This window comes from Chinchilla lanigera, unplaced genomic scaffold (genome assembly GCF_000276665.1).
Source record: "Chinchilla lanigera isolate Chin_1 unplaced genomic scaffold, ChiLan1.0 scaffold00126, whole genome shotgun sequence".
NCBI classification, from domain to species: domain Eukaryota; kingdom Metazoa; phylum Chordata; class Mammalia; order Rodentia; family Chinchillidae; genus Chinchilla; species Chinchilla lanigera.
In genome coordinates this window covers 3,699,578-3,721,629 of record NW_004955527.1, presented here as the reverse complement: position 1 = coordinate 3,721,629, position 22,052 = coordinate 3,699,578, and the positions used below count along the sequence as shown (strand labels likewise).

Sequence of the window (22,052 nt, the reverse complement as noted above, 5' to 3'; positions counted from 1 at the left end):
TATTCGTGCTGTGCTTAAAGCTGGTGTTATAGGGATGAGTGGTAGAAACACATTTGCTGCCCTCGGGATTTTACAGCTGAAGTGTGTTTGTGAGAGTGTTACAGTTACTTATTATAGTTACTACTGCTGCATAACAAGCCAACTCCAAACCCAGTAGTAAAAGCAAGGTGTGGTGGCACATGATTCTAATCCCACCACTCTAGCAGGCTGTGGAAAGAGGATCATAAGTTGGACCCCAGCCTGGGCAATTTAGTGTCTTAGCCAGAATAAAATTTAAAAAAAAAAAAAGAAGAAGGAAAGAAAGGGAGAGAGGAATAGAGGGAAGGAAGCAGGGCAGGCTGGGAATGTAGCTCAGTTTGGAGGTCCTGGGTTCAATCCCCAGTACACAAACAAAATAAAATAAAACAATACTAAACCTTAGCAGTGCAAGTCAGTGCCATCATGCTGTCAGTTTTGTAGGTCAGGAATTGGGTGTAGTACAGAGGGGCAGCTCACTTCTGCTCTGTTGGTACTGGGCCTCACTTGGGATGACATGGAGGTGGAGACAGCTGGAGCCATGTGTACAGGCCTTGGTTATGGTAGATGGCTGGGATTCGTGGCTGTTCTCCACCATGTATCTTTTGGGATTGGAGCATATGCTCCAGGTGGCTCCCTTCACTAGCACATCGGGAGCCTGGGGGTGGATGGCTGGAACAGCCAAAGCTGGCTGGTCCTTTTCTCTCTCCACAATGTCCTTGTGTGAGGGCTTTCTCTGAGCACAGTGGCCTCAAGTTGCTCAGGTGCCTCACATGACATCTAGCATCACCCAGAGCGAGAATTCTGAGAGTCAAGGATGGAAGCTACAGGTCTCTTATGACCGAGGACTGGAGCCCTAGACTCAAAGGGGCATTAGAGTCCAATTCTCAATAGAAGGAGTAGCAAAAAAATTAAACTGAGTCCCTTCTCTCAATTAACTGCTGCCCCTTCTCCCAGTGGCCAGGCGATCTCTTTTGACCTCAGCTTACTCATCGGTCAGGTTTGAGGGAATCACCAAGTGATCCCTCTCATTCCATCTGACGCTCCTAGAATTGCTTGTGTGGTTCCCCAGATTGAAATATACCAGTGCAGCCTCCTCAGCAGTAGCTGTCTTAAGGGAAGAGGGAAGAATGGGAAGCTAGACCCGTGTGGGACCAAACGGGCAGCTGGGTTGGCCCAAAGGAGAACAGAAGAGGATCAGGTGGGTGTGCAGGCTGGAAGTGGTGCCCCGACCCTCCAACACTTCCATATCATTTTGGTTCAGGGGTGCAGGAAGTTGTCATGGCACAGGGGAAAGAATGTCAAGGGAACCACGTGATGGCTCTTACAGATTCTGCTTGGATATTTAATTAGCTAAAGTGAGTCACATGTTACAGCCTGATATCAATGAAAGCAGGAGGTATGTTTCTTGCACAAGGAAGGATGCTAAGGGGGACTCTTTAAGGACAGGTCAAGAAAAGGGCAGATTTTGAAGCAGTAATTAGACCTACCAGGATGGATTCATAAACAAGTAATTGCAGCACAGTGTGATAAGTTCTCTGGTGGAATTCTTCAAGCACCGGAAGTGATGCTTAACCCTTTCAGGTTTTCTTTTGGAACAAAGCGAACTTTAGAACAGATGTTGGTGATCCAGCCTCAATTTCCAGAAGGACAAACAGAGCTATAATAGATGCATTTTGAGAATCTGAAACTTGAGGAAAAGCACTGAGAGTAATTCTTCCCTCCTGAGAATTTACTGAATGAGTTTTGTTGATGGATATTTCAGGTTCTGCGTGTCTATGTGCAAAGGGCTTAGGAACTGGGGTATCCTCAGAGGACCCCAGGGGCAGTGCTGTTCTTGAGCCCATTGTGTTCATGCGCTGGGAGATAGGGCAGGGAAAGTCACTCAGTCACTCCTGGCTAAAACTGGGGAGAATACCGCATACATTCCACTTGTTTCCCTTCCCTTACTCTCCCCCTCTTTGGGCTCTAAGAGGCTTAGGTTAGCAGTTCTGGGATGTATCCCGGTCTATGAGCCTCCCTCTGGCCAGTTCAATCAAGATAATCCTCAACTCCAGGGATGCTAAAGAACTCTAAGGTGGAGGATGAGGGAGGTGGGCAGTGAAACTATCTCTGATCCTGACTTCAAGTGCCACAAAACTGTCACTTCAGCCCCAACTCAGCTGCCTCATCTTGGCATGTGCACAGAAAGACCCTTCTGCTCAGCTGCCCAGGGCAGGGTATGGTATAGCGGGGCACTTCTGCTTTCAGACTCCAAGTCCTGCTGGGTGTTTCTATCCATTATACTTTCTACTTCATCCTTCTCAGTTGTAGCAAAGCTACTCTCCCAAGGATGTTAGAGCTCCCTGTGCGGGGAAGGGTAGCTGTGGAGTCACATCCTGTGTTCCTCCCACTCTATGGCCTGTGCTTACAGCTCTTTGTTCAGTCCTCCAAGGAGGATCCTTTATGATTCAAAACCATTTTGTACTTATTTGCTTGCTGGTTAGTTTTTATTGTTTTTAGGGTTTACTTAAGAATTTAAATATGCATCTTTGACTTAACACATTCTGCCTGCAAATACTATTATACCAATTTACATACATTTGATTCTTACAATGTACTTGCATTCCTCCCCTTATTCTTTGTCTAGTATTGTAATACATTTTAGCTCTATGTGTGATCAACCCCTGAAGACATACATCCTCCTTGCTTTTTGGTCTGCCAGTGGTACTTTCTCTTAGCTTTTCTTTATCTAAAAATGTTTCTCTTTCATCTTTCTGTTAAAAAGATATCATTACTGAGTGTAGATTTCTCTAAATTGGCAAGTCTTTTTTTTCCTACTTTAAGTAAAGTCACTTCTTTTATCTTCTTATTTGCATTCATTGGGATAGACACAAATAAGATGAATCTTTCCAATTAAAGTCTGCCATCTTTGTTTTTCTGAATGGAACATGCCTTTTTATTTTGACTGATTTTAAGATCTTTCCTGTGTGTATGTGTGTGTGTGTATGTGTGTGTGTGGTATGTGTGTTTGCTAATTTAATTATATTTTGCTATCATTTACTTTGTGTTTATGCTGTGGAGGGCTTACTGGGATTCTTGGGCTTATACTGCTACTAAATTTGGGAAAAAAATTTGATATGATTACTTTGACTATTGTTTCTGCTCCCAATCTCTGTCCTGGACCCCAGGTGCTTGTATATCAGGCAACGCTGTAGCTTCGTGTTGTCACCAAGATACGGTCCATTCCTGCTGGATACTTTTGTTGTTGTGATTTCAAGTTCAATGACTTTTCTCTTCTGCTTTGTCAAATATGACACTGATCTCACCCAGGGAAAATTTCATTTCTGATTCTGCATTTTTAGCCCTAGAATTTCCATTTGGTTCTTATTTAAGCATGCTAGTTTTTTTCCTCTACAACTATGTTTTAGTTTATAACCTCCAAGATGGAAAGAACATTTGCAATAGCTGTCGTACTGGCCATGCTTGCTAATCATGTCACTTTGGGGTCTGTTTCTATACACTGATTTTTCTCTCCATTATGAGTTTCTATATACTATTTTTATCTGACTTATGAGTCACACTGTCTTGCTTTTTTGTAAGCCAGGTAATTTCTTATTAAACACTACACATTATGAACATTGCATTTTTTTTATTTTAAAAAATAAAAGAACTAACAAAACAAAATTTTTGGTCACTAAATCTTTCTGCAAAAAGTATGCGCTTTCTTTTTTAGCTAGTTGGAAACTATCTAGATCCTTTCAAGGCTTACTTCTAAGCTTGTCTTTTGGGGTGGGGTAGACCAGCACTAGCCTTTATTGTAGGAATCATTTGGCCTCATTTCTAGTGCCTGGCACTTTTGATGTAGCTTCTGAATGTGTTCTATATTTCAACAAAGTCTCTACTCTCAGGCTGGTGATCCTACTGGCAATGGTGGCCCCAAGTGATCCCTTAGAATTTTGGTGAATTATGTAAATGGGAGTGAAAATCCATTTACATACAGAAGTGAAAATCCATTTACATATAGCTCCCCAGTAACTGTTCTTTCCTGGAATTTTTCTGCCTGTTCATGCAAGTGGTTTTATTCTACTTATATGCAGAACTGATGTTCAGGCAACAACTCAAAGAACTCCTGTAGAGGTTTCTGGAGATTGCTGTGTAACTTAATGTCCACTACTCTACCCTGCAAATCTGCCTCTTAGCCTTCCCAATCTCCATCTTGCAGTGAGACTCAGCACAATTCCTGGGCTCTCTTTGACTACCTCTTCTTTGTGCTGAAGTCTGGAATTTTCTCCCTCCAGCATATGTGGAGATCATGGGACTAAGCTTATGTTTCTCCCATTCTCAAGGAGCACTGACTATTGCTATCTGTTTTTTGATGTCTAAAATATAGTTGTTTCTAAAATAGTGTCCAGTTTTCTAGTTATTCATATCAGGCAGATAATCTGGGCCTTCTTTCTGCCTTTGGCCAAAAGCAGAAGTCTTCAAAGCCATTGTTTCCTATGTGAGTTTGATGATTTCCTTCCCCATAAGAATTGTGGCTAACATGGTAGCTTTACTGAGAGCCCCTAGGCCTTACCTTTGTTTGTTTATTTGTTTAAAAGCATTGATTTAGCTGCATGTGGTGGTGCATGCTTGTGATCCCAGCAATCTGAAAGGCTGAGGCAGGATATTAATAGTTCATTAGAGCTGAGCAAAGGAAACAGCAATGTAGCGAAGACTCTGAAATTAAAAAATAAAAAGGTCTGGGAAGGTAGCTCAGGTGAAGGTCCTGGGATCAATCCCCAGTCTTGGGAAACAAAAACAAAACAAAACAAAAAAGCAGCATAGATTTACCTGAAAACTATAGAAATTCATAAGGGAAGGGATTTTAATTCACTGACATATAAGAGAAATAATGCTATAATATTTATTTAGTGCTTTCCACTTCTACATACTGTTGGAAATACAGCAATAAACAATAGTTAGAAAACTTCTGTTCATATTAAATGCATGGGAGAGAAAGTAGAGAGACAGCAAGCATAACAAATGAGATACAATCTTAAAATCTATAACACGTCGGATGGTAAGTGTGGTGGGAATTATGAAGATATAATGATTCTCCTAGCCCACGTGTGGCACTGATTGGAAAACATGGCTGTGGTCCCTTCATAAACTTTAATGACGGAGGCCATCTGCTTAGAGGTAAAATAGCCAACTATATTACCATAAATGTAAATCTAGTCTAGGACCATCCCCTATGCCCTGTTAATCTCTCTAGTTTGTGAACACTTAACCGCAAAGTCACATTCCTGTGTCTATTTGCTAACTTGTTCCTTGTCTGTTTCCCTAACAACCTTGGATGCTGTGTGAGGTGGGTACCGTGTCTGGTTTTGCCTAGCTGTGTAACCCAAGAACTCTATGGAGGCTTGGCATTTGGAGAGTGGTCAAAAAACACAGGTTAGCTGTTAAATCATTTGTTGGAGGAACTGATGGTTCTTGATATCTCCCTGATTTACACTTCACTTTTCCCTTGAAATGTGCCAGTCAATTTCACTTTGAAAATGACCAGTTGTGACTTCACTTTTCCTTCTTTGTCTTTTCACAGCTGTACAATCCTTGCACACCCTAAATGACCAGATTTCCCATTTTATTGTCACCAAATCGAAGGCACTGGAGGAGGACAAAGACCCCTTCCTACCCACGGAGAAAGAGACCTTGAAGAGCTCCATGATTTTGATGAGGCACCTTTTAATGGACGCTCAGGTACAAAGATCAATAGAGAAATTCTACATAGAGTGAACATTCTTTATGTCCAAGAACGTTCAGCTATCAAATCTACTAAAATTTTTTGTGATAACCACATAACAGATATTCTGACATTGAGTGTCCCAGATTTCTGAGGAGGTCTTATTTGGATTTGGTATTAAGATGGCTTATTTTTAAGTAAGTGGTAAGGCTTAGAAACAATGTACGCATTCTCTCTGAGAATGTAACACATCTACCATTAGCCTTGAGAAGTGAAAATCCATTTACATACAGACTTGGCAGGCATCAAAGTTGGCAATGATGTTGGAATGGAGTAAATACTTATACCAAACTGTATCTCTGAGTAGCTAATGAATATTTTGGTACAGTTGATGTACCACCCAGGAAGTGAATCAGCGCTCTTTTTGTTGTTGTTAACACCAGCAATGAATTCATTACAGAATGTATTTTGCTTGTTGCCTGCTATTGTTGAGGTGTTACTTTTCAAGATTTCCCTTCGTACCCTATTACATTGAAATAATATTTAAAAATAAGTTATCTCCTCCTTCTGGCTTTGTTGGCAGCTGGCTCCTGATATGTTGATAGGCAAACACCAGGTGTTTTAAGAAAATTGATAGTTTCTTAGGTTTGAGAGCTAAGCTGCACTAGGTTTTATTGTTTTTGTCTACCTTTCCTTTCCAGTTCCTAGAATTGTTTCAGGGTATGCATGGTCTTTGGGTTTAGTGTGTGTGTGTGTGTGTGTGTGTGTGTGTGTGTGTGTGTGTGTCTGTGAGAGAGAGAGAGAGAGAGACAGACAGACAGACAGAGAGACAGAGAGACAGAGAGACAGAGAGAGAGAGAGAGAAAGTTTGCCCTGGAGCTTTCTTTCTGAGTTTGTTTTCTCTGAAACAACAGTGAGATCAGAATGGTCAGTTGCTTCCTGCATTCCATTCTGTAGCAGAGATTTCGAACTATGGTTTCTCTGCTTTTGTTTCTATAGTGGTGAAGCTTTATGTTGATTTTTTGAATCAGTCCCAAAACCTGGATCTTGTACTAGTAAGACTTTAACTGGCAACGCTTTTGTACATATCTCACCTGTCAATGTCTGAGGCTGCCCGTGGGATTCTGAGTCCTGCGTTGAGATACCCCGAATTATGCAAAGCCTTTCATTCCCATTCGCTGCTCTCCCTGCCCCTCTTATTATGAGCAACAGTTCAGCTTCTCCATCCTCCCCAAGCTGTCGAGAGAGAAAGGAAGCATTCTGAAGTGCCGGCAGCCAATTTTCAAACTCAGAAAAAGGGAAATTTGGAGCAATTTACTGAATAAAAGAGAGCAAATTGTTCTTGAAAGGATTAACTTTCCACAATGCCTGGACCCAATCCTATAGCTAACACCCCAGCCCAGGAAACCATCTGAATGAGTCCCCGAAGATATTGTGTAAATTCTAGTTTGCAAAATCTAAGAGAAGAAACAACTCATTGTTTTCCTTCTCCATCACTTCTGAGCTTACCAGTGCCTGGGACTGGACTGCGAAAATTTTAAACATTAGAGGGACATTGGATAACAGGAACCAGAATACAGCTGAATGAGAGGAATAAGTCTTGCCGTTCCACAGCACAGCAGTATGACTATGGTTTGCAACAACTTATTATGTGTTTTATGAGGAACTGAAGGGAATAGTTCAGAAGCTCCAAACACAGAAGTAATATGAAGCTATAAATTTTTAAGGAGAGGGAAATGCTAGTTACTTTAGTTTGATCATTACACATTGTATACATTTGAATTATCACACTGTATGCCCGAAATCTGTACAATTACTAATGGTAATGAAAATATTTCCCATTGCTTAAGGAGAGATTTTCTCCTCCTAAAGGCCTAATTCACTGGGTACTTTTAATCCTCACTGGTATTGATAATGATGCTTCCCCCTTTTTTATTTAAGGGGATTAAAATAGCCCATATAATGTAGTTAGTAGGAATACTTTATTATCTCATTCTCTCCTGTCCCCAAATCAATGCATATTAGAATGTTCTCATTTAGATACTCAGATAAAATGTATCAGTGTACGGTTATATACTCTGAAATCAAGATGGGTTGGGTATCCTTCCCAAGAAAATCATCATATGGTACCTGGAAAAACTATTGTCTTTTTTTAGCCTCTTACTGTTCAAAGGTTCCTTGCTGTAACTTTTTTTAGACCAATAAAAGATGAAGTATGTTGTGACTAGTTTAGTCCAAAATTACACCCCCGTGTTTTTTCTTCCAGACCCACTATTTGAAGCACAATTTGTGGTTTTGATCCCAAGTCCCTTGCTGAAGTCAAATAGAATCATGTCATCTAATTTCCCCAGGCTTAAAAACATCTCCAAAATGTGCTTTCTCAGATTAATGCTGCCAAGTTTGTAAAATGCTAAGGAACCCAACATCTTGGAAATGGCTAGGGTGATGTGTGGCTTCCAGATTTGAAGTAGATGTCTAGAAATATGTTATTTTGAGTGAGAATCTTTATAGAGCATTTTCTAGAAGTTCAATTATTTTTTTTTTTTTAATCTTTGAAACACTGCTTTTTCTTACCTCACTTCCAAAGAAAATCAAGTGTATTTATTTCGTACTTAAGCTCATTAACAGTGGGAGGTCAACAGAATGTAAATATAGCTGATATGTACATCCTTCCATTAGGTCTGCATGTTATGATGTTAACGGATGTCCAACCTTAGATGTGTGTGCAGTAGGACATATACTATTCATAGTCATAACCACATCCCTTAACTTGCTTGGTATAGTAGCTGAGGCACTTCCATACCCAAAGGGCTCTTAGCAGTATTAGATTATGATGAAACACTCTGACATCAGCTTACAACTTGAAGGAAGTCGGCCAAAAGTATTCCAGAGAATCAGAGGCTGCTGGGGAGTGACTGCTTACAGGCATAATTGATTCAAGTCACATCTGTCTTGGAAGCAATAAATCCTGCTTAGGAGAATGTCAGAGGCAGACGCATTGCTGTGCTATGAAATTCCACCTCTGAGGATTATAAAACGGTGTGCACTGAGCAAACACATCTCCCCAGTATAATGGGGGTGCCAGAGATGATTGGCAGGCCTGACAATCGCCCTGGCGAATGGAGTCACGGAGGGGGCATCTCACAGGGCCAGACCCTGAAGCCTGCGATGATTTATTCATTCCTGAAGGTTTCCAGCCTGGGGTGTCTGAAAGAGGCTGAGTGCCTCAATTTGCATTCTATTCCCTCTTTAGACAGCAGGTTCCACAAACTCCATGAAGTAGCCCATTCAGATCTCATGTGAAACCTGATCTTGTGGCTTTTATGCCTGAGAGCTCTGTCTAAACCTCAGAATGCTGACTCAGCCTAGTAAGTGATTAGATTCATAACGCCGAAGAGCAATTCTTTCGGGTAGAGATTAATTCTTTGACTCGTTCTGTGTGACTGTGCATGCTAAGAGGTGTTGATTACAGCAAATTAAACCTCCCATTGGCAGTTCTCCTCCTCTTCCCCCCAAAGACCGCCTATCATTATTAAGGGGGAGCTTGGGAACATGGGAAGATGGCATGGCTCCTGGAGGAGATCTCCTCTTAAGGGTTAAGTCCCAAAGAACAGAGACCTTCATGCACCCCGGGCTCCTTGTGCTGACCACAGCATGAACGGCCTAGGAAGGGCCCATGTTTCGTGAATCCATGGCCACCACCAGGCCTGAGATCGAAAGTTAGAGCCCAGCCTGGGGCAACCTAGAGATTTAAATTCAATTCCCAAGAGAGAGAGAGAGAGAGAGAGAGAGAGAGAGAGAGAGAGAGAGAGTCCTAGATTCAATTCCTGGGAGAGAGAGAGAGAGGGAAGGAGGATGGCAAGGAGGAGAGAGGGAGGGAGGTGAGTTACCGGCACAACCTTCCTGTAGGTCTGTCTCTGGGAATGAAATGAAATAAGCACACCTTTAAAACTACAAGCAATCACACAGCTGACATTTCTAAGCAAGCCTGTGCTTAAAGCCTGGCACAAGTCAAATGTTGGATGGAAAAGCCATCAAAGAGGCTTCATCCTCTAGATTATTCCTTTTCCCTGGCTCTTTCCTCCTTTACCCCTTTTTTTCTCTCTCTCTGTCTTCTCTCTCCTTCTTTCTCTCTACTCCCCATCCAGTCTTTCTCTTCCTCCCCTCCTATTTTTTTCTTCCTCCTCTCTCCCTGTCTCCTCCTCTTTTGGTTGGCAAAATAAGTCTTCATTGAGTTGTGGAATTACCTTCTGCCTTTTTTATTTCCTTCCCTCCCTTCCCCTACCTTCCTTTCTTCTCATCCATCTTACTTTCTGTTATTTGTGCTGAGAGCACATTCGCCCAGACCTGGTATTTCCCTTGCCAAGTGAGAGCGACTCAGCAGCCAGGGGCAGGCTAGCAGGAGGCAAGCCTGGCACTCAGGAGGCGGGTGGGGACCCTGCCAGCATCCAAGATGGAATATGCTTTGGGTGCTTTTTTCTTGTCTCTGTTTAAAAGCATGGTTTAGCCAACCCTCCTGGTACATTATGCTTTCTGATTGGTTTCTGCTTGAATCAGGCTGAGTTAACTTGAGTAGCTCAGTTATCTGAGCTGTGTGGATACTCAGGATGCGGGAGGGTGGTTTGGGCCAGAGAAACCCTTGGCTTAGGCTCCTGCCGAGACCTCGGGAGGGTTAGTACTGCCACGTGGCCCTCATCTGGCACTGGGGAAGCCACCTGGGGAACCCAGCAGTTCCCATGCATCCCGGAGGTGTGCTTCAACTTGATTCTCTTGTCACTAGCACTTTCCATCCCTGAAGATGCTTACTGAAGTCCATGCTGTGGTCAGGGGAGGATCCTGTGATGATTAATGTAGCTCCCTGGTGCTGTGCAGCTGCAGCCGGCGCCATGATTAGACTCATGCCTGTGACTGTGTTGACAGCCCTAGAGAATGTCTTGCCCTCGCTTTGCACAAACTGGGGCACCAGCAGGTGTCTGATCCAAGAAGGTCGTAGGCACTGGCTGCGGTAACAAGACGCACCCCAAGTGTGAGTGTTTCTTATTTCCTTCTGAAATGTGACACTATCACAGGGAAAGGATGAGGATGCGCTCCTCAGCATGTAGCAAGCAGAAAAAATAAAACCTCTGACATTAGAACAAGTGCAAACAGGCAAAGCTTTCATCCCAAGAATATTATCCTGGGATATTTTAAAGTCTACTCTCCCACTGGATTTGTACCTGTTAAAGGTCACAGGAAGAAGAAATACTTAAGTAGACACTGATGAAAGTAGTTCTCCTAATTAAAAAGCCCCAGTGATAAGCTGATCATTCAAGAGTCTTAGCTCTGCCTGTGCAGCAATCTATGGTCTCCCTCACACCAACTGCCCCTGTGCATTGGAAAAGGCAATGCTTGTATCTCACCCTCAGATGCATCCGATAACATCAGCAGGCCAGGTGCTTGCAGCATCTTACATAACTCTTGAAAGTCTACGACACACTCTCCCATGGTAATGTTGATTTTTTAAATATATAAAATTCCACCAGCAGGCATTGCCAGACTTCGATGCAGTCCCATCAGTTACAGAGCGCCTCTGTAATCACCTTCCCTGTTCAGAGGGATGGAGGGTGAGATAAGAAATTGTCATGCTCTTCCTCTGCCCAGCTTGTGTCTAAGATCTTTCAGAAAAGTTAATAGAGAAGATAGCTTCTTCCGGAACCTGGATCAGCTGTGCAGAATTCATAAGGGAGAATTGAGAGGGCTGCAAAATTTTTTTTTGGTGTTTCATGTGCAAAGATATGGGCGCAGCTGGAAAGGAGACTCAGAAAGGAGATGGACTTCTGCATGCCGCTGTGTTCTGGTGAGATGGCCCGTGCCCTGGGATGGGCAGCAGCTCAGTGGAACAGTCTCTAGCAAACTGGTGAGGCTTCCCTGAAGCTGTACAGCACTAAAACACAACTGGAGGATTTATTTTTCTTTTATCATAGAAGTTTTAGATACCGAGTGGTTATTTTAATGATACACACTCAAAAGGGTGACGAGGTAGAATTTAGGCTGGTCTACTAGTTGATGAGCCTGTTATGGTGAGGAGAACCTAGAGGAGTAAGAAAAGCAGGAAGGCAGGGGTGACTTAGTGCTCTTTGGTCATCAGCAACAGAAAGTAACTCTGGTTAGTAAGGCAGAGGACACATGGAACAGCACATTGTGGTGCAGTGCTTTGGAAAAGCATAGGACCACATCTCAGAAAAGACAGGAAGGAGGGCAGCTACAGAGATACGGGGGTCACAGCTAAAGGGAGGCAGCTTTGGAGTGCTGGTGCTGGGCCAATGGACTCTAGTCATTGTCTTTTTTTGTATCATTTTGATCATGATTCAGATTCTTGAAGAATCTGAATGTCATGTCTCAGGTCGTGGGCCCCCTCCTCTATGGCTGTGGGAGAGTCGACATGCTGACTGTTCGTCTTACCAAGACTGCAAGACCACACACAATGTGTGGAAATATCATTACCACGAAGAGGAAGGGTGATGCTGGGCAGGTGGCGCCACAGATGGAGGCCCCAAGAAGTCTACAATGCACCCTGCATGTTGGACCTCAGCCTAGCATCAGCTTGGCCTTGCACTAAACGATAGAAACAGAAAGGGTCAGAGCCATGCCCCGCTCCTGGTCCGCATTAGTCTGCTTTGTGTTGCTTTCACATGTTCCCTGCCGCTGGGTAATGTATAAAGGAGAGAAGTTTATATTTGGCTCACAATTCTGGTGGGTGGAAAGTCCAGACAGCACGATGCTGGTGTCTGGCAGTGTCACAACAAAGCAGAGAAGCGGAGAAGGAAATAGCTTCACACAAAAGGTGCCAAGCAGGTGGGGTGGTTTTTCTTGACAATAATCCATGCTTACAGGGATCAACTGACTTGTGACTCAGTCCTGGAAGGTAGCATCCATCCATTTATGAAGGTAGAGTCCCCATGACCCAGTCACCTCCCATTAGGTCCCACCTCTAAGGGTTCCACCACCTCAGCTGCCACACTGGAGACCAAGTTTCCAGCACATGAGACTTTGTGGGACAAACCCCATGGGAACCACAGCAAGGCTGGAGGTCTAGTGGGACACAGCCAGGCACTGGGTGCTCGGTGATAACCGCTGGTGAAGGCGGTAGTGCAGGTAGCTGTGGGAACTCAGAGAAAGACTCAGCCGCTATTTGCAGATGGTTTTTCTGTTTACAAAGTACTTTCCTTAGCCTTCTTCTCATTTTTCCCCTCACCTGTGAGAGATACAGAGAGGTATTATCTCCATTTTAGAAACCAGGTATTAAGCTTTTGTAAAACAGCCCTTTTTGTATTGTTCTATGCAACCCATCAACAGAGTAAGCACAATTGATTTCTTACTTGTAGATGGTGACCCTCAGAGTATTTGCTTCTCAGGGGGTTATAAATAGAGAGACAGAGATATGTAATTTTGAGAAAAAAGAAGATGAAATCCTGGCTTCAGACATCGCATATCACATGCAACTAACATGTTTTCACAAATTTAATAAATATGAAGTTCATTCTAAAGCTAAACTCTACCCTCTCCAACCCCTGGAAGGTTTAGGATTTCAAGAATATAGTTTTCCAAAATTGTTTAATAGAATATAAAAGGCATTACCAGTTCCCCTACCCCTACCCTTACCCCTACTCTAAACTCCAGTCTCCTCACAATACCAGTCGTTATACTGGTAAATATTTGGTTCAACAAATAGTACCTGATCCCACCATCACCTTCGAGATGATTGGTTCCCAGCTGAGGGGGGAGAAATTTTGCTCACCCAAGGGACTTTTGGCCATATCTGAAGGTGTGTTTGTCTTCAACACAAGATGATTGGTGGTGGTCGGGGATGTAGTAGGAGTACTACTGGCATCTGATGGATAGAGAGCCCAAGGATGTTGCTAAATTTCTGAAAATGCATGGAGCATTCCTGTACAGCCAAGTACTCAGCACCAAACATCAATAGTGTCAAGGTGGAGAAACCCTGCCTCAGGTCCAAAGTTAACATTCTGATTATTTATGGAACTCTTCCTGCAGCAGAATCCTTTCCTTTGAAGCCTTAGGTCATAATTGGTCCTTGAAATGTACCTTAGTTATCCATTCACTCATTTTCTTCTCTATTCACTGAGTGCCTGCTATGTGCCCAACTGTTGTAGTTAGGATTTGTAAGGGAATCGATGCATATAGGACACATAATTTATAGGATTATTTTATAATATTCACCCAAAAAATCATGCAGAAGAGCACAAGAGATCTGTCCACATGCTGGAGACCCAGATGATCCGGCTGGAGGTCTGATCCTGTGGCAATGTCCTGCGTGAGTCCAGCTGGAGTCCTGGAGCCCATAGCAATGTCCTCTGTGAGTCCAGTTGGAGGCCTAGAGCCTGTGACAGTGTCTCATGCAAGTCTGTATCAAGGATCTGCCCTGGGAAGGCCCAAAGGTCAGTGGTGGAAGCTAGAAAGTCTGCACCAGCAGGATGAAAGTTCTGTGCCAGCAGGCTGAGGGATCTGCACTGGAGCCAGGAAGCAACACTCAAGGTAAGGACCAGAGCTCCCCTGAAAATAACTTCAGCCATCCTCAGTGACAGTGAGGTCCCAAGCGCCTTGGATGATGATAACAGCCGAGTTCATATCAGGAAAACCAACGTGACAATCTTCTCCAGGAGAATCAACAGCGCACCACCTTCCCCTCCAGTTCTGCTTTTATGCTGTTGGCAACAGTCCTGAGGTGGGCCTTCGCCGATTCAGAACCACACTGATTCAGTTCAGCTGGGTGTTACAAGTGGCCCATTAGTTAATCCACCTCACCAACTGTGTGCAAGAGAGTGGGCAAACAAGACGAAAATGAAAGAAGTGATGGTTGCCTTTAAGGACCCTGCATTTTATGGGGGAGACTGATGTAAATATGAAAGTAAATACACAACAGATAATAATGAATTTCAGTACTTGTCTTAAACTTATATTATGACCTAATTTAAGAAGACAACCTCTTTAAACATGGCATTTAAACTGAGATCTGTAGAGTGTGGTGGAGAGAAGCAGGGAGAGAAAGAGGACCTATAGAATGTGGTGGAGAGGAGGGAGAGAGAGAACACTTCTTGTGCTTCACAGCATAGATTTGTACTTTAATTTCGTTGTGTGTGTTTAGTATTACCCCATGAGGTAACTGAAAATAGATCCCCTGAGATGTTGCAGAAGATGTTTGCAAATTATTTATTCCAGAAATTTACATTTAATTTAGGGAATGTAAGAATCCCAACTGGTCCCTCAGGAACAGAGCATCTTTTAATCCTTTGCTTGTTGGCATACAGAGAGAAGCCAGGACCTCAGTCACTTCTCATTAGATGCCATGGACGTGCAGATGCACACAGAAGGCTAGGGAAACAGCTGTTTGAGCTCCATGAGAATTAAGCATCAAATGGATGTGGGGGAAAAGAAGAAAAATGCAGAGTTATTTTGGACAAGAAAATGAAGAAGCAAGGGTTTCTGTTCCTTAACTGAAGAGCTGCCTCAGAGAATCTGGCCAGCAGTCAATTCCCAATTATGCACCTGTACACTGGTAACTTTACAGAGCAGCTGTGGGGAAGGCATCCCATCCCTGGTGGCATGCGCTCAGGAAATGTAAATTAATGTGGTTCTGAATGAGACATAATTAGAAAGGTAATTTCACTGCCAATATATTTTTCCACCATAAGGGAATTCAATATTGGACTTTTAAAAAGTATCGGTTATATGGCATTATTTTTATGTTGTGGCTCCCATCCATTAGCCAGATAATAGAGAGCTAAGTGTAATTGTAATCCTAAACTAATGCACACTGAGAGCAGCAATTCTTAAACAGGGTTCTGGGACCTCCCATTCATATTCAACTCAAATAGTCCCTCTAGAGCCTCCAGGTAAATTGAGGCAGAGCATTGCTAAGTGTTATCATTTAAATCCTATGTTAGATCTGGGAGTAGAGCCAACAAGTATCCTTGGTGCCAATCCAAGTCAGTGTTTCATGTTCCTTCACTCTCGACTCTGAATAAATCATACTTAACAACAGCCTAAGAGTGAGATGGCAACCTGACTACTCGGCGTACTGTCTTACTCCTGTGAGATTTAAAGTCACACATTTGGGTCAGCTTAGTAGCCTAGATATTTGCTTTCAGTATGCCCTCTTATGAACTGAATTGCTGATCTGGAGTTAATCCTTCCTTGGTTTTCCTCCTCCAAAAATATAAAATGAAGAGGCTCTCATGAAAGACTTGACAATGAGAATCATGGCTTGGATTGGTATCAGCTAGCTACTGCTGCATAACAAAGCATTTCCAAGCTCTCTGATTTTATTTGTTGGTTTTTTTTTTTTGTTTTTTTTCCGGTACAGCAAATCAAACTTACAACTTTGTGCTTGCCAGGCAGGTGCTGTGCCACTGAGCTAAATCCCCAGCCCCCTGCTGATTTTAAACAATAGCTATTTTTTTTTATTTTTTATAAGTTTGTGGATTAATGGGCAAAGCATGCTGACATGGCTAGGGGTGGCTGATTCTGACTGATCTTGCTCATACTTTTGTGAACTGAGGCCTGACTGGTCTAAAATGGCCTCATCTGCAATGAATCACTTCTCCTTCATGTTTTTCTCACACTGTCCTACTAGGCTAACTCCAGAATATTTTCATAGTGGTAATATGGGTCCATAGAAGGAAAAAGTGAACAAAGCAATCACGTTGAAAGTCTTTAGTTGTATCAGGCTTGCTACTGCTCCATTGGTCAGAATAAGTCATATCACCAAGCCCAGAGGCAGTATAAGAAGGCACTGTGGACACAAGGAAGTGCAAAATGTGGAGGCAGGAGTATGACCAACACACCACATAAACCATGTGCATCTTCAGAAGATACTGTAGGACGACTGCAACAGTTGGATGCGGTTTGTCTCCCAGTGGTTTATGCATTGGAAGTTTGGTTCTCAGTGTGGTCATGTTAAAAAGGGATAGGACCATTCAGAAGTAGGGCCTAGCAGGAGGTCACTGGTTCATTAGAGTGCTGACCTCAGAAGGAACTAAGGGAGAAGATTGTTATAAAGAGCACTGTTGGCCTCCCTGGTCCCATTGGTTACTGTCTTTCCATGTGATCTCTTTGTCTCACATGCTCTCACCATAGTGCTGTTGCCATGATGTGATGCAGCTGGGGACTTTCCTGAGCCAGTACCATGCAGCTTAGATTTTCAGCCCTGAAACCATGAGCTAAAAAACCCTCACCTTTATATATCAGTCATCTTTAGGTACCTTCTTAAAGTAACGGAAAAAGGGCTGAAGATCCAACTCTTAATGACTTTTGATCTGTTGTAAATGTGAATTTGAAGTGCCTTAATTTGCAAGTTTCTGCTGATTTATTTAGAAGATGTGAATTTTGCACTTCTGCCCCATACACATGCACAGAGGACAGCCCGTGTTTGAACAGCTGGACGATATATGTTAAGAACCCTCCATGTCAGGCTTGGACAGGATGATTTCAGATGGGCCAGTGTTTGAGTGTGGTTGATCTAGAAACATGACAGACTGTTCAAATACCATCAGTCCAGCTGGTAGTTAGAGGCAGGTGCATGATTAATTTGTTTGACAAATTCTTCCTGAGTTTATATCAACTATGAACACGATGGTAAACATTTCATGGAGATCTGAAACTAAATATAGTGAAGAAATATGGAGTTCTTACTCTGTATCAAATCATCTGCTGAGAATTTCTACCTCCATGGTCTCATTGAATACCCCAAGTTGACTTTGTGAGGTGCATAATATTTTCCCTGTGTTATAGATGAGGAGACTGAGGCCCAGAGATGAACTTATGTAAGGCAATACATCTAGTAAACAGCTGTGCTGGTTTAATTGCAAAAAGGGCTGCAATTCTTCACTCTGTCTTTGCAATAAGACTTTTCAGCTCCATTTCATTAAGAGATAGAGTCAATTTCTCTGTTACTCGAATCTGAGCTGATTTGTGATATTTTTGGCCAAAAGAATGTGGTAAAAAAGAATGGGTCATGTCCAGAGTTTAGACATCTAGATGCCGTGCATGTTCCTTTTTTTTCACCACGCTGCCTGGATAGTGAGAACAAGCTGGGTCTAGCTACTGGAGAATGAGAGATGCCAAGGAGCATGGGTGAGGTGTCTCTGCTGAGTCATGCATTCTGGAGCAGCAGGGTACCAGCCGACCTACCCAAGTCACAAAGCACAAGAAAGGCCAGCTGAAGGGGCTGGGGATTTAGCTCAGTGGCAAAAGCGCCTGCCTGGCAAGTGCAAGGTCGTGAGTTCGGTTCCCGGTACTGGAGAAAAACCCCCCCAAAAAAGAAAGCCCAGCGGAATCCCTGAGCTCAGCCCGTTGCAACAGAAACACAGACTTGTAAGAAATAATAAATGCTCATTATTTGAGACCACTGAGATTCAAGGTGCTCTATTCCACAGTAAGAGTTAGCCATGTAGACTTGGTATTTGAAATCAGGTCTGACTTAAAATTAAACCCTGCAATAGGAATAGACACTGGAAAAATGGCCTCAGGAAAATGAGAAGATAGATTTGAGCAATCTCCAGCCTATTTCTGCTACCTTTGGGGTTCATTCATTCATGACATTCTTTCCTTTTGAGGACCACCACAATGTAGGACCGCCTCAAGCGCTGAAGCAGAAGGATGATGTGATTGTATTTGGGTAGGTGAAAGATGATTTTGGAGGCAGAGTAAAAGATGAATTGACAGGGTTCAGACTAAAGACAGGAGACAGTTTGTCTTGGCAAGAGACAGTACGGCTCAGAGCCATGGTATGGGGCCATCAAATTAATGGGAAGCATGTGTTCTGAGAACAGTTAGCAAGAAGGACTGTCACTCATTGAAATTTGAAAGTGAAAATGAAAGTGAAGCCTAGGATGAGGTTCAGATTTGGGTTTGGGTAACTAAGAAAATAGCAGCACCTAATAAAAAAGAAGCAGAAAGTCAGCAGACTTGAATTTTGTTTGAAGCCAACAAAGATAGAGGGACCCATGGGCCATCTAAGTGTGGTTGAGTCTTGAGCTTCAGAGAGAGCGCTGGGTTCAAGAGACAGGTATGGTAGTGATCAGTGTATGTTCTAGGACATGGAATCTGCTATGTCAGTCACAGTTTACAGAATCTCCAAAACCTCTTCAAAGCTAGGTTTTAAAGGCTATACAGTCACGATAACTGTAGCCAGAGGAAACCACTCAACCGTCCCATATATGGTTAGTGACACTGTGCAGTTAATGCCTCACACAGCACCCATGGCACTGAGCTCTAGGCCCTAGAGCCCTCTCCAGAGCCGATCTGATGTACTGTGTGTTTCTGTTCTCAATTTGCTATAACAACCACTCTCCTTTCTCATTATGGCTGTCTCACTGGCCACCTGTCCTGTGTTAGGCAAAACCAAGACTGCCTTGGGGACCTTTAGCTGCAAAGGCTTCTGGGAAATGTAGTTTTCAGCTTTTCAGTTTCTGTAATTCAGACAGGTGGGGCACAGAAGAGTAGAATGTGTAAAGGGAACCAATTCCTGATATTACCAACATAGAAAAAGAGGAAATTATGCAAGGGGAATACACAGCGAGGAACAAAAGAAAAAGAAACACTCCAGAGGAAGCAGCAAAGTCCTCTTCTAACTTAAACTACATTGATCTGGGTTTCTATCACTTGCCACCTGAAGAAATGCCATCCTTTCTACCTGATGTCTTCCTTATATTCCTCCAGAAACCTCTTGGCTTACACAGATGTCCCCCTAGTTACAAAGTTTCCATTTTTGAATTTTCAACTTCACTATGGTTCAGAAGCATACCCATAGCATTCTGTTTTTCTCCTTTAGCACAGTAATTAATAAATTACATGAGATAAACAATGCTTTATTATAAATGGGTTTTGTGTTAGATTATTTTGCCCAACTATAGGTTAATGTAAGTGTTCAGAGCACATTTGAAGTAGGATAGGCTAACATCTGATGTTCCGTAGGTTGAGTGCCTTTTTGAGTAAATGATACTTTCAGTTTCCAAAGAGTTTATTGGGCAAATTGAGGAGCATCTCTATTCTTGTGCAGTTGAGCACAGGGCTTGAATTCAAAGCAGTGTAAAGCTACAGCCATTTGAAATCACAATTAACTAAGAAAAGCTCGAATATATGCAGAGGGGAGCCATGTGAAGTTTTACTCCTGGACTTGTAAAAACAACAAACATTTGTTCTTCTGGAAATACAAGCTGTCCACTGATGTTCTTAAATGATATATCCCATTTGACTGTATGTGATGGCTTTTCAATGTATTTTCAAATGAAATTTCAATCTGTGTTTGCAGAGCCTTCAAAATACTTGTACAAATTCCCACTGTTATGTGGACTGCCATTTGGACTGTGTTTTCCCTAACCTCATGAAAAGGGACCAACTTCTTGTTTGAAGTTGAATTGTGTCTTCCTTAAAAATATGTTGAAGTCCTAACCCCCAGAACTTTGGGATGTGAGCTTATTTGGACATAGGTTCTAAACAGTGAGAGTCAGGTTAAAATGAAATCACGAGAAGCAGCCCTAGTCCAATACAAGGACTGGTGATTTGGAGGTGCCAACAAACCTGCATGGAAGAAGACAGTGTGAAGACCCAGTAGAAGATCTTGCACCACACACAGAGGATTGAAATCATAAGCCTCGGAATGCCTGGCGGTTGTCAGGAGCTAAGAAAAGGTCACATCCTCACTTGGGTCTCCAGAAGGATCCAACCCTGCTGCCATTTTGGTTTTGGACTCCTTGCCTCCAGGACTCTCAGACACTAAATTGTTGTTTCATTTAGCCATCTGGTGTGTGGTACTTTGATATGGTAGCCACAGGAAATTAACACACCAATGCCAATAAACTAAAGAAGAATGAGCCGTTTTTATTGGGCCTGCAACATGGTTCAGTAGTGCTTTATTTATTTATTGCAGTTTAATGGAAACATGATTACTGTTGAAGGTTAACATGCATATTCCCCCCTTGACCTCCAGTGCCACAGCCATGAATGCCAGACCTAGAAGGTTGTATTTCATGGAGACAAGTTAAGGGTTCTTTAAGAGGCCATGCATGGCATGGCACATGGCTGTGTTTTATCAGCATTTGCTTTAGGTGGTGTCACTATGGCCTAAGACACTAATACCAACATTGTATATGATTTGTTGATTCTCTGTTGTTGTTTACTCTGTGTGATGAGAAACTGTCACCTGGCTCTTGCCTTTCTTTTCATCGTCATTACTGCCTCTGGCCTGTCATCCCTCCAACTTGGATTCAAACGGGGTGCATATCTTCTCTTGTCTGGGAAGTATTCCAGATGCGTGTGATTACAGTGCAGGAACACTTGACATTTCAGATCATCATTAGGCTTCTTAATCAGTGGCAGCCGAGCTACGGTACTTCAGTGGGCCTGTGGGGGCAAACAGACAAGTGGGCGAGAGATTGAGCAAGGTTTACTGGCCGCTGGTCCTTCATACAGTATCGCACTGGCTGCTAACCCAGGGAGACAACCTGAACATCTCCCAGGACCCAGCCTTTGGCTAAATGTAGCAAATCTGGTTATCATCCTTTCTTCCTCCACCTTCTGCTTTTGGAGGAAATGTAAAGGGATTTTCCATGTCCCTGGAATGTCCCCCATTCTTCTGCATCAAGCTTTTGTCTCACTGGCCCTGTGTCCTCAAATCAACTCATTTGGTCAGGCTTGCCCTTTTTTTATCATTTTCTGGGTCTTCAGACCCTTTGTCTCCAGCCAGAGTTTGGAAGGCTGTTTAGAAATTAACCTTTTTGCATTTTGAAGAAAGGCAATGTTGGGGAGAGTGCAGTTCTTAGATGAGGGTTTTGCAGGCTCACGGTGCAGCACCCTCCTTCTAGTTCCTAGAGCAGGATGAAGAGTAAACAGGAGAGAAGCTCAGTGAACTGAGGAGCCTTGTCCACAGCAGCAGGGAGTAGGGGAGAGGAGATGAGCTTTGGTTACAGAGGGACAGATCTGCAGTGGTTTGTGCGATGTTAACAACCGGTGGCTTGAGGTTAACCAGCCTGTTAAGTGCCTCCTCAGTCTACCATGTGCTAGCCCTGTTCATTTTGTACCAACGTCTCTCTAGATTTTGTTAAAGTATTTGACTTTCATTCTTATTTAGAGTGGGTATCATTAGGCTCTTGGAGCAGTGGGCTGGAAAATGCATTTTGATCAGCACAATCAGCCATTTGAGGAAGGAGCAACAAGTTCTTACAGAAAATTCCTATGAAAGCAACTTATTATAGGAGGAAATATATTCTGTAAGCATGTTTGTACTTTACTTCTTATTGATGAAGTGTTTCCAAATCATTGATAAGACTAT

General features: G+C 42.9%; 1 protein-coding gene across 1 annotated transcript in view; it reads left to right on the top strand.

Moving 5' to 3' along the window:
* Kazn (kazrin, periplakin interacting protein) overlaps nucleotides 1-22,052 on the top strand; it is a 1,006,619-nt gene that overhangs the window by 248,702 nt on the left and 735,865 nt on the right. The window contains exon 2 of the mRNA XM_005409886.2: nucleotides 5,582-5,739. Coding sequence (XP_005409943.1) covers nucleotides 5,582-5,739 — 158 coding nt within the window. The remainder of the gene's footprint in view (nucleotides 1-5,581; nucleotides 5,740-22,052) is intronic.